We start from the raw sequence: 12,438 nt of genomic DNA, 5'->3' as shown, positions 1-12,438 counted from the left end.
TATTTCACGGATCAACGTATCCCGGTTAAAGATTGGAGTTGTCTAATTATTATTTAGGAACAAGAATAAATTAGCTAATGGAGGCGGACGACTGTGGATTAAGAGAACCAGGCAGTCAGATTGTGCCTTTTTGTAAGGGCTTATTAAAAAAAAACGGTTAGGTATTAAAGTGTATAATACAAATTTTATATTGCAAAATCTTGTCAAACAACCATAAACGGAAAGTAACCAAAGTACCAAGTACCAAACGGAAAAATACTCGAAATAACTCCTGCAAATATTACAAAAATTGTAATAATGATTTTGCTACAATGAATAGGCTACGAATTTAACAATTTTTGTCCTGCTGAATAATCCTTTTGGAGCAATTTTCCAGCCTAAATTATTATAGCCACCAACACATCGCTCAAGTAGCTTTTCATTGCACGAGTAAATGGGCAAAATTACTTATTTTGGGCCTTTGCTTTATCCGTCGCTTGACTAACTGTTTTGGCATCTCCAAAATTCCTATTTTTTACTACAACCTTATGAAACTTGTGCATTTAATTTCTGAATAGTATTACTTACGAAGAAATAGAAAATAAAAAAGGAAATCGATTTTCTGACTGCCTGGTTCCCTTAAGGGGTCTGGTACCTCTAGCGGTATGGAAAACGAGGCATTTTTTTAAGCAACACTGAAGGTAAAGTAAGCATTCAATTATCCTGAAACTTTGCACTGTATTTAGATGTAACAAATGTTGAAAAAAACCCTTGGCAATGTATAAAAAATATTTATAATTAAGCCTACACAGCGCCATGTTCCCGAGCCACTTCTTGTTTTGATGCCCAGCTGGTGTGCAGGATTGTGGTAAAATGGTTGTTATGTACAACAAAAACCGAAATATTCCATTAACTATGATAAATGTCCTAGGCATTGACGATGAGACATTTCAATTTATATAAAAATGAACAATGTGGCAGATATTTGAAACTTATAATCGAATTTTAACACAAAAACGAGTTCTTATTACGAATATTTTGCAGAATTATTTGACAATTTTGAAAAAAACGGATCGTCAATGCCTAATAAATATAATAGTAAAGATAACTGTAAATTTTCAAAGCAATTGATTAATTAGAACTGGAGTAATGCTGCACACCGTTTTGTAAAACATAGTTCCGAGGAAAATGCATTTAACGCGCTACAGGACGCAGATACACGTCATCGTTTGGGGTTCTAAAAGCAAAAACATTGTTCCGGCACTGACAGGGAACCATCGCGAACGGTCCGGCTTCGATTTTGATGAAACTTTGTACACTTATAAAGCAGCCAAAAATAATCGACACGTATTTTTTTTTTAGCTGCGGTAACTCGAGTTTAAGGGGTGAAACCACCCCTTGAAGTTTTGGCTCGAAACGGCTATCTCGAAAACGGAAAGACATACAAAAAAATTGTTAATGGGCGAGGTTGATGGTTTCTTATGTACAATAACATGGTGTTAAAAAATTTGAAAAAATACAATTTGTTTATAACAAAAAAAAATTTATTAACTTAATTTTTCATTTTATTGAAATTTTCATAATGACAAAAAATGACGAGCATTTTATTCCAAATCCATTGGTATGCGATTTTTTAAAATTGCCTCCTACAGTTTTGCAGATTTTGATGATTTACATCTTGCGCGCACATCCATTATGGTAGTAGCCGTTCTAACTTTGATTTTAATGAAGCACTGTAGGCTTGCACTACTTCTAGAGGACAAAATCGGGAAAAATACAAGAATACCAATTTGTTGATGGAGGCTTCGTTAAGAAATTATTAACGTTTAAAGTTTCGCCCGTACTGAATTTTTTTCTCCGAAATGCCCAAGATTTCGGGGGAATGTGTAATGACCAAAAATGATTGTAATCGACCCCTGCAACCGAAAATAATTTTTTCAGAATGGTTTGAAATTTTTTAATTTTGTTGACTTTCAGACATTCTCGAATTTTTTTCTCAAAAGTGCGTAGGATTTCGGGGGTATATATATTGACCAAAAATGATTGAAATTGACACCCGCAACTGAAAATAATTTTTTTAGAACGATTTGAAATTTTTTTTTTCGCTGAAAAATTTAGGCACCTACGCCCTGTCGATTTTTCTTAAAAATTCGTTTTTCATTTTTAATAATTTTGTTTGACGCCCTACAAAAAAGTTGGCCAATACTTTTTTGTAGGTACCTATGAGCTCTACTTCAGAAAAAAGTTTCATTGAAATATATTCACTATTGTAGGAATTATGGCTGTTTGAAGATTGGACCATTTTTATGGGGTTTTTCTCATTTTGCGGGGTCAAGGATCAACTTTTTGCATATTTTTGCGATTTCTACGTATTCTTGATTAAAATACGCGTCGTTTGCAGTTTGAAAATTAAAATCCTTCAATCCGTTCAGAAGTTATGACATTTTAAAGATCCGCATGAAATTTTCGGACAACATTTCTGGCCATAAATTACATTTTCGATTAGGAATTTTTTTCTCGAAAGTGCGTAGGATTTCGTGGGTATATGTATCGACCAAAAATGATTGTAATTGGCCCCCGCAACCGAAAATAATTTTTTCCTGGAGGATTTGAAATTTTTTAATTTAATTTTTTAATAACTTTTTAACGAAGACTCAATCAACAAATTGATATTCTTGATTTTCGTCTTATTTTGGCCTCTAGAATCTCCGTTCTAGTAGTAGCCGTTCTAACTTTGATTTAGTGCAAGACTACAGTGCTTCATTAAAATCAAAGTTAGAACGGCTACTACCATAATGGATGTGCGCGCAAGATGTAAATCATCAAAATCTGCAAAACTGTAGGAGGCAATTTTAAAAAATCGCATACCAATGGATTTGGAATAAAATGCTCGTCATTTTTTATCATTATGAAAATTTCAATAAAATGAAAAATTAAGTTAATAAATTTTTTTTTGTTATAAACAAATTGTATTTTTTTAAATTTTTTAACACCATGTTATTGTACATAAGAAACCATCAACCTCGCCCATTAACAATTTTTTTGTATGTCTTTCCGTTTTCGAGATAGCCGTTTCGAGCCAAAACTTCAAGGGGTGGTTTCACCCCTTAAACTCGAGTTACCGCAGCTAAAAAAAAATACGTGTCGATTATTTTTGGCTGCTTTATAAGTGTACAAAGTTTCATCAAAATCGAAGCCGGACCGTTCGCGATGGTTCCTTGTGAGACCTTTCGCATAATGGTTTTAAGGCTTCAAACTATTATTTAAGCCGAAAAAAAAAAAATCGAATTTTTCAATATTCTAGAGTTACCAGACCCGTTAAGGTCAACGAGAAACTCACTTTTTCGGGCGTGGGTGAGGCCGACGTTGAACTTAACCCCTGCTGTAGGTGATACATCTTCGGGGCGAGCAAAGATGGAGGTGCGCCGAGGCTACCCGGGGCGACAGCCACGCTCGTCATGGTCATTTCCTATGATGAATGAAGTCCTCGGCTTCTTCGAAGCACCTGTCCGCGGTTTTCTGCGATTTTCGTAATTGCTCATCCTCGTTCCGTGACCGCTGCAATACAAACACACACGGTACAAATAAATACTTGGTCTTATTTTTGGAATTCACGAGGAATTGAAACGGAACTGCCCCACAACGGCGTGAAAAATTGAAAATTCGTGGTTTTCAGATTACGTGCAATTCCCCCTTTTAGAACCCTATGTCTTTCGCGCTCGATTCGAGCACAGTAAATCGTTTATTAATGATTATTTAAATCAATTAGGAGGCAAATTTCGATAACTGGTTTACGGGAAATAAAATAATTTCGTAGGATGCGTGTTTGCGCGCAAATATAAGTGTTCGAGCTATTTACCTCGCATGAGAATTTTCTTTCGCGTCCCCAGAAAACGGCTCTAGAAAACGGCCACCGAGTACTTTCAAAATTGACTCCTTTTGATACGCGAGTGTTAAACAGTTAATAAACGATCCGAGCGTCCATGATTCACGTTCTACTTGGTAGGAAAAAAGAATTCTCCAATTTCACTGTTCAATGTGCGTGAAACTCGAACATTTCTCTTTTACGATCAGGAAATCAACGGAAATTTTCGATATTCTCGTTTGGCACGAGGGAAAGGTGGACGAGAAAAAGACGTCCCTTTTTTTTGCTACCGCGACCAGATGTATAGAATCACGTCGAAATGGTGATTTGTTGGGCAATCGTTTCGATCGCATTACGACATTCCACAATGGTACCGTGTAATTTCACTTTCGCCAGGAGATCGCAATTGCACAATTTTCGTCGCGCCAGACGAGACATTCGGGCGGACCTAGAAAGCGTCTAGGAAATGCTAATTTACCGGAGTTACTGGTCTCGCTGTTACGTGCACGAGATCTCGACGAATATATTTACCGATGCGACGATCTCCCTGTAACGTTCGTTGACAGTTCTACAGCCCCGCAGTCGACCAAACGACGATCCAGCAGTTTGAAAACTGTTACACTGCTGATTTCGGTTCTCAAAACTGGATACGAAGAAAATAGTGTTGTTACAAGCGTCTCGGATTCTATTCTGGTTTCATTTGGGCACTACATCGGTTATGGTTCTAGAATCGGTTCTGATATCGATTCGCGCCTAGACAGAATCCACGGCACGAACGTGGTCGTTTAGACGACTTACATAAGTGTTCCAATAGCAAATAGACCTGAAAGCGATTATGCAGCCTACAGATCGAAAGTCCCACGAGTATTGCTTCCTTGTTACATTTTATTCGTTAACGAAGGCAGAGTTGTTCCTAGCTATTTCCTCCGGAATGTTTCTTTCTACATTTACTTGTATCCTTTTCTGCATCCAGGAATAGTAAAAATTAAATAACAATAAAACAAATTTAATTTGACTAAAATGGTCGTCGTTGATCATTCAACACGGTAAAATTTAATCAATCATATAATAAATAATAATTAAAAAAACAGATTTAATATTTAACTTCGTTGAACTTCTGAACTAAAAATGGTAATACCTTTTTAAAACGGTTCAGGTATCGATATACTAGTTCTGAAAGGTAAAGAAAAGAATTTGAAACGGAAATGTAGGTTGACACGCCTCTCGTAAAGTCAACGGTGTTGCTATACTCCCAATACTGTTAGGTTGCGCTGGATACATTACGATGCAGCGTCACGTCGCCGACTGATTTTTATTTAACGATCACCGTGTCGCGCATTTCAACGCGTTGATCTCATTGCGAATCGCCATGCACACGGTTTTATCTTATTGTCCTTATCATTATGGATTTTATACAGCTGGAATATACAGGACGAAATCTCCATAAGAACTCTGCGCAGTAGAATTTTACGAGTAAAAGTGATGAAAATTGTACGAGCCACGGGTCATCGAAGAAAGTCAAACGAAAGTTTCTCGCGAACCGACGAACGCTGAGATCGGCGAAAAATAATTCCAGCCCTAATGGACAATTCTGGCAGCATTTGCATGTGAAAAAAAGAGAACTCCAAATGAGGCATAGTGCTCGATTTCGTAACCGTCGGAGAAATCGGCGTCTGTTTTACGGCTCACCTGGCCGAAACAGTTAAAGATGTTAAAACAATCAACGAAGATAACCCCGGCGATTCATCTCTCGATGGAAAAAGGGGGGAAAAAGTCGAAAGAAGCGCGAAGATCAGAGCGTAAACATCAATTTATCCCAGTTTCATGCAAACCGTCTGCATCCTGTTCTTCCTTATTTTCGTCGCTCCCGGTCTCTATAAACGCGGAGCGAAAAAATGCTTAATGAGTTCCTGTTAACAAGTCCGCGGTAATAACAGCTGGATAGATGATGTTCAAGTTTAATGTTACGTCGCTTCGGAAATCAATCATTAGCACCGATCATCTACTCCGATCGTTTCCTTCGGACGATGAAATAGTCATCGAACTTACAGACTTTGATATTCCGACAGTAAAAAAGTTTTCAGAAATAACAGTTGCCCTAAAAATTTTCGCGAGAAGAGTAATCAACGAAAATTTTTTTCATATCGTGCGTATCTTCGTGCGCGGAGAAATTTATTTAAAAATTTCTAGTTGTAGGCGTATAGTACAACTTCTAAATGTACCGTGCAAGCTGGTAGACGAGAAAATTAGAATGCCACTTTTAAGCCGCACGAAACTAGTTGTAACAAGTTGATTTCGCCAAAGAAAAGACCGTAAGAACCTCTTTGCGCGGAGAAACCTTCCGATAACCTTTCTTACTTCTACAACCGATCGAGGCGCTAACATAATTTCGTTTTTCTCTCGCTTTTACCGCGATACCGAAAGCACACCGAGGAAAGAAACGAACAAGTTTCTTCGTGAAACTCGAGCCGTTCTCGTAGAAGACAGCCCGAGCTGTTACGCGAACCTGATCGCCTTCCTTCAGCTCCTTAATATGTACTCTACATGTGACATTTTTTTGTTCGAAATGTATTTACTCGTAACGAAGGTTCTTACCGTGCAGTAGTCTTAGAATGGTTCGGGAAAACCCTCTTAATATTCTTCTAAAGAATCGCGAACGGATCTAATAATATCAAATATGGCCGCCGACGAAATGGACGCTCAAAGAAAATTGTATGCAACCGAAATATAAATATTTTTCAAGAACACTATCTTAATTACGTATAAATAAATTTTGAATAAATGTCACGTAAAGAGTAATAAAATCTAATCGAACCCACTTTTATGATCCGTTGTGATACGTATCGAATGTTTCGTGACTATTTGCGAGAAGGTGCCGGAGAAACGCGTAACAGGTGTTTTTGTAATATCCAACGTACGATTTGGTTTTTGAGACGGTGCAGATGTGCAAACAATCAACGAATCAGGATACAAACACGTTCTCGTTCGTTATAACTCCTACGCGTTTTCTACGGTTCCTATTCGAGGAGATACACGTATGTACAATTGTTAAATTATGTAAGTCCGTTCTCATTGACTTGCGCATAGAAAGGTAAAATTTCCTCGCATCCAAGCATACAGTTGTAACCTAACCTACTCCCACCCTACAATGTAGGTAGACGGCTTTCTTCGGTTCAAGAAAGTAGCTTCTCTTCGGGTGTGCATCGCGGATATACATACGCGCAAACATTCTTTACGCAAGTTTGATCTCTCCTTTCTTCCCTTTCCTCTCTCCCTTTCGCGGCTACTTACGGTCTTTCTTCGCCTCTCGTCTTTAAACGTATTTGCATACCGCCAATCGGCGTGCTACATCCCATTAACCCGTCCAAAATTCGTCAAATCTTCCACAAAATCTATATTTCGCTTTCAGACAATCTGACATCGTTTAATTTTAAATTTTACTTAATTGTACTTAAACAATCATTTAAATTTTTAATAATGTATTCGATTGATATCACCATCTTCGGTTCCCTAAATTCTGTATTATAATAAAGAAAATAAAGTTTACGAAAGCAGTAGGAAACTTAGTCAAATGTACGAAGTAAAGTTTTGTAAATTCTACACAACTTGCGAGAATATCAACGTTATGTAATTTCATTTTCTTCGTGCTCATCGACGAAGAAAATGAATACAACAAAATTCATAATTATCTTTACCTTCCATATAATTTGAAAATTTCTTTCTTTTCCTCTGTACTTATTTCTTCATCATTGAGGATTTAATCTAAGTTTATTATTTTAGTAAACTTTGGATGTTAATTATCAACATACCGGAAGTTGAAACGTATTTTTTGATCGAAGACACGGAACGCTCAAGTTTCAACGGTTTTAATTTCCCCCTCTGTCATTTTAAAGGGCATCCATGGTGTCTCGGTAAGGGAAATACTGACTTCCGGTTTAAGAACACGCAACTGGCTCTGCAACGGTGTTGGAACATGAAATTTGAGACATTTCTGAAGAATCGTGAAGAAACGTATGTTAATACGTAGGTGTCCATAGTGATTTTAATGAAATTTTTACAAATTAACATATATGCCGGTTAAAAATAAAAAAAATAGACACTTCCTTTTATCTGCGATTATTTAAATTTCAGGCGTGAAATTCCTTCTATTACTATACATAGGTATGTACGAATAGCATAATATTCTTCATAATTCGAGATAAGGTCGTTTCCTGTTAGACAGATATTAATAACGATCGATAAATTACCACTTTTACGCTTAATTTATTTCGCTCGCGGAAATCGTTGTTCTTATATTAACCGCGATGAAACGCAACGTTTGTTGATAAATTAACATTAATTTCTGCTTGTATCCGCGCGGCACAAGCTTCCATTCGCGTTTAATAGAAATGGATTAACGAGAGCTCGAAACTGGATTTCCTTCTTACAGTTGAGATAACCATCGGATTGAACTTCGATCGATCAATTTCCATTTCTCCGTTCCGTCAACGCGCGAATTGTCACGAGAAGACTGCAATAATTACAACACGCTATGTAGGTCTGTTCCATAACAAACTATTTTTATACGAATTGCGTTACTCTTTCTGACCTCAAATTATATATTAAATTCTATTATATCAGTTTCCCTGATTATTCCTTGGAATTTCTTTAATGACGTTATCAAAATTCTTGCCATTTTTACACAAACTAGTAGTGTTTTTACAGAAACTTTTTACTCTTTCTGACCTCAAATTATATATTAAATTCTATTATATCAGTTTCCCTGATTATTCCTTGGAATTTCTTTAATGACGTTATCAAAATTCTTGCCATTTTTACACAAACTAGTAGTGTTTTTACAGAAACTTTTTACTCTTTCTGACCTCAAATTATATATTAAATTCTATTATATCAGTTTCCCTGATTATTCCTTAGAATTTCTTTAATGACGTTATCAAAATTCTTGCCATTTTTAGACAAACTAGTAGTGTTTTTACAGAAACTTTTTACTCTTTCTGACCTCAAATTATATATTAAATTCTATTATATCAGTTTCCCTGATTATTCCTTGGAATTTCTTTAATGACGTTATCAAAATTCTTGCCATTTTTAGACAAACTAGTAGTGTTTTTACAGAAACTTTTTACTCTTTCTGACCTCAAATTATATATTAAATTCTATTATATCAGTTTCCCTGATTATTCCTTGGAATTTCTTTAATGACGTTATCAAAATTCTTGCCATTTTTAGACAAACTAGTAGTGTTTTTACAGAAACTTTTTCCGCCGTATTACAAACGGCTTCGCGAAGGAGAAATCACTCAAGTATTACAGAATGCAATCGGAAGATGACATTCTTGCAAGTTACAAGTGTCGTTTATGAGTTCCCTCGTAACGCCGCAGCATCTGTTCAAACACTGAGTTGCATTATTCGAAATTCTGAACTTTCTAGTCGTTTATGCGTGCTGGCAGAATCGATTGGCCAATCAGATTACAAAACAGAATTTATGCAATGTTTCCGAGCAGGTGAATCCACGAGAGCAAAAAAAAAAAATAACGACGCGGAAACAAATAATAACAAAATTCCGTTACGTCCTTATTCTTATTTTATATAAGTCTGCAGTATTAACATAATACAAAAATATGACAAATATTTATAATACATTTGTGAGCTGCATAATTCGCTTTTGGTCTTTTTGATCAAATACAAACTTTAGCAGAGTACTAAAGACATTGGTTTATGGTAACAGTTACATTAAATCGCGATTTTTCTTTTAATTAGAACATATATTCGATCAAATTCGATATAAATTTATGACAAATAATATTTAAATCTTAAATCTATGTTATAAATATGTCAATCTAGTGTTAATTACAAGTTCTTTTTAGTGACAAAATTAACGAAAAATTTCAAGATTTATACAGGGTGTTCGGCTGCTCCTAAGAAAATATTTAATGAGAGATTCTAGAGGCTAAAATAAGACGAAAATCAGGAATATCAATTTCTTGATTGAGGCTTCGTTAAAAAGTTATTAAAAAATTTCAAATCGTTCTGAAAAAATTATTTTTGGTTGCGGGGTTCAACTACAAGCATTTATGATGAATAGACATACCACCGAAATTCTACACATTTTCTAGAAAAAAATTCGAGAATGTGTGTTTGTCGACAAAATTAAAAAATTTCAAATCGTTCTGAAAAAATTATTTTCGGTTGCGGGGATCAATTACAATCATTTTTTATCATTACACATACCCCCGAAATCCTACGATCTTCCTAGAAAAAAATTCGAGAAGGTGTGAAATTTTTCGACGGGGAAAAAAAAATTTCAGATCGTTCTGGAAAAATTATTTTCTATTCAAGGGGTCAATTACAATCATTTTTGGTGAATAGACATACTCCCGAAATCCTACTCATTTTCTAGAAAAAAATTCGAGAATGTGTGAAACTTTTCGCCAAAATTAAAAAATTACAAATCGTTCTAAAAAAATTATTATTGGTTGCAGTGGTTAATAATAATCATTTTTGGTTCATAGAGATACCCCGAATTCCTACGCATTTTCGAGAAAAAAATTCTTTACCGAAAATCTAATGTGAGCCCAGAAATGCTTCCCTGAAATTTCATGCGAATCTTTAAAATGTCATAACTCCTGAACGAATTGAAGGATTCTAATTTTTGAAAATGCAAACAACGGGTATTTTAGTGGAGAATATGTAGAAATTCTAACAATAATGACAAAATTGTTCCTTAACCTTGTAAAGTGACAAGAACCCCATAAAAATGGTTCAATTTTCAAACAGCCATCACTCCTACAATAGTGACTATATCTCAATGAAACTTGTTTCTGAAGTAGAGCCCATGAGTGCCTACAAAAAAGTATTATACAACTTTTCTGTAGAGCGTCAAACAAATTTATTAAAAATGAAAAACAAATTTTTAAGAAAAAATTTTTCAGCGAAAAAAAATTTTTTCAAATCGTTCTGGGAAAATTATTTTCTGTTCAAGGGGTCAATTACAAACATTTTTGGTTAATAGACCTACCCCCGAAATCCTATCCACTTTCTAGAAAAAAATTCAGTACGGGTGGTACTTTAAACGTTAATAACTTTTTAACTGTATTCTTGATTTTCGCCTAATTTTGGCCTCTAGAAAGTGGCCGAACACCCTGTACAGTGCAAAAATTCGCGATTTACTTCGTGGAATTTTTTCCTCGGAAATTCAAAGTTAACGATTAAACCATCGGGAGCAATGGCTTCCGTTGTAGATGTTTCGACGACTTTTAACGCTACGAGACGAAGACAAATGGAGATGACCCGTTTAGACCCGTCGTCGATGAACCGTTGGTCACTTGGAAGCAAAAACTTGGAAACGCAATGGGCGACCGGTTTGAATTCTCGCTATCGAGAAAGGAAACATCGACTTTCTTCCTGTCTTTCTTCCCGTCTCTTTCTCTCTCTGTTTCTCTCTTTTTATGTTTTCCTCTCCCTCTCTTGCCCGTTTTCTTTGTCTCGTATGTATAAATTCTCCTTCTTGCCTTTTACGACTCGTTATGCCGGTCGACACACGACAATCGCACTCGACTAAACATTATTGGCTCTGCGTCGTAACCGATGTTTATTAATACAGTCTTCCTCGAGGAGAAATTCCCGTCTACACCGAAAGTGTATGTAAAAATAAACGATAGCAATAAATAAATTGCAAATAAGAATAATGTAGAAATTTAATTAGAAATATCGTACAGGAATGCGAGATAATAAAATTCTGGTTTAAAGTGGAGTCCGTCTGAAACAGATACTCGCGATACGCCATGAAATAATTCGGATAGTTCAATAAATTCGTAATAGTACCAAATAGTTAGGCATTAAATTGAATTATTAATCTCGCAAGGTTTCGCGGAAGCACGAAACACGTATGGTAGAAAAGGAGCAGTTTCAAACAGGGTGGCCTCCTTGTTGACCCAAAGTAAACGGAGCATGACTGAGTTTGTTCGATGGCTGTGTAACTATCGCATGGAGATAGAAGTCATCCACGTACGAACATCCACCTGTGCAACAACGTATAATTTATTACCGGGCGTAAAAAAAGAAATGATAGAAGTAGGATACCACTTAAATCGTTCGTGAGAGATATATTTCATTTTTTTCCCGGTGCACATTCGTAAAGGTTTGGAAAACGAGAATAACAGAAATCGTTTCAGAGAAAGGACTCGAACCACAATGTTTTTTTTTCCTTTCGTATGTAATACAGTCGCACAAACGGCTTGGATTATTAGCGACCGTGTACATTGATAAAGTTGAATGGATTCGGTCTGGTAAACTCGAAAAGTTAGTCCAACGAATACTGTGATGTTTCGTTATTGGCTGAGGGGCATCAGGTTTGTAGGTCTTACGTTTGGGTGTTTGCAAATATTTACGAATACCATAAAAGCGTCACGTTACGGCGTGGTTTGCAATTGCGACGTGCAAATGCTTTAACGAAGATTCAACGCGTAAGAAAACATTTCTCAACTTATTTAATAAAAGCGAATAGAAGACGAAACATCTTTACTTTTTTGTTGACGAAATCAAGGCCAAGTCGTATTATAAAAATTTAATTTTTTGATTTCATCAATTTTAAC

General features: G+C 35.9%; 1 protein-coding gene across 1 annotated transcript in view; it reads right to left on the bottom strand.

The window, feature by feature from the left end:
- Nucleotides 1-12,438, bottom strand: part of LOC122397129 — a 41,573-nt gene that overhangs the window by 20,253 nt on the left and 8,882 nt on the right. The window contains exon 2 of the mRNA XM_043396042.1: nt 3,320-3,537. Coding sequence (XP_043251977.1) covers nt 3,320-3,445 — 126 coding nt within the window. The 5' untranslated portion in view covers nt 3,446-3,537. The remainder of the gene's footprint in view (nt 1-3,319; nt 3,538-12,438) is intronic.

Source organism: Colletes gigas, unplaced genomic scaffold, assembly GCF_013123115.1.
Source record: "Colletes gigas isolate AHSC1104 unplaced genomic scaffold, ASM1312311v1 Colletes_gigas_Sc00009, whole genome shotgun sequence".
NCBI lineage: Eukaryota > Metazoa > Arthropoda > Insecta > Hymenoptera > Colletidae > Colletes > Colletes gigas.
The sequence above is the reverse complement of the archived record's forward strand: the minus strand, read 5'-3'. Positions and strand labels throughout refer to the sequence as shown.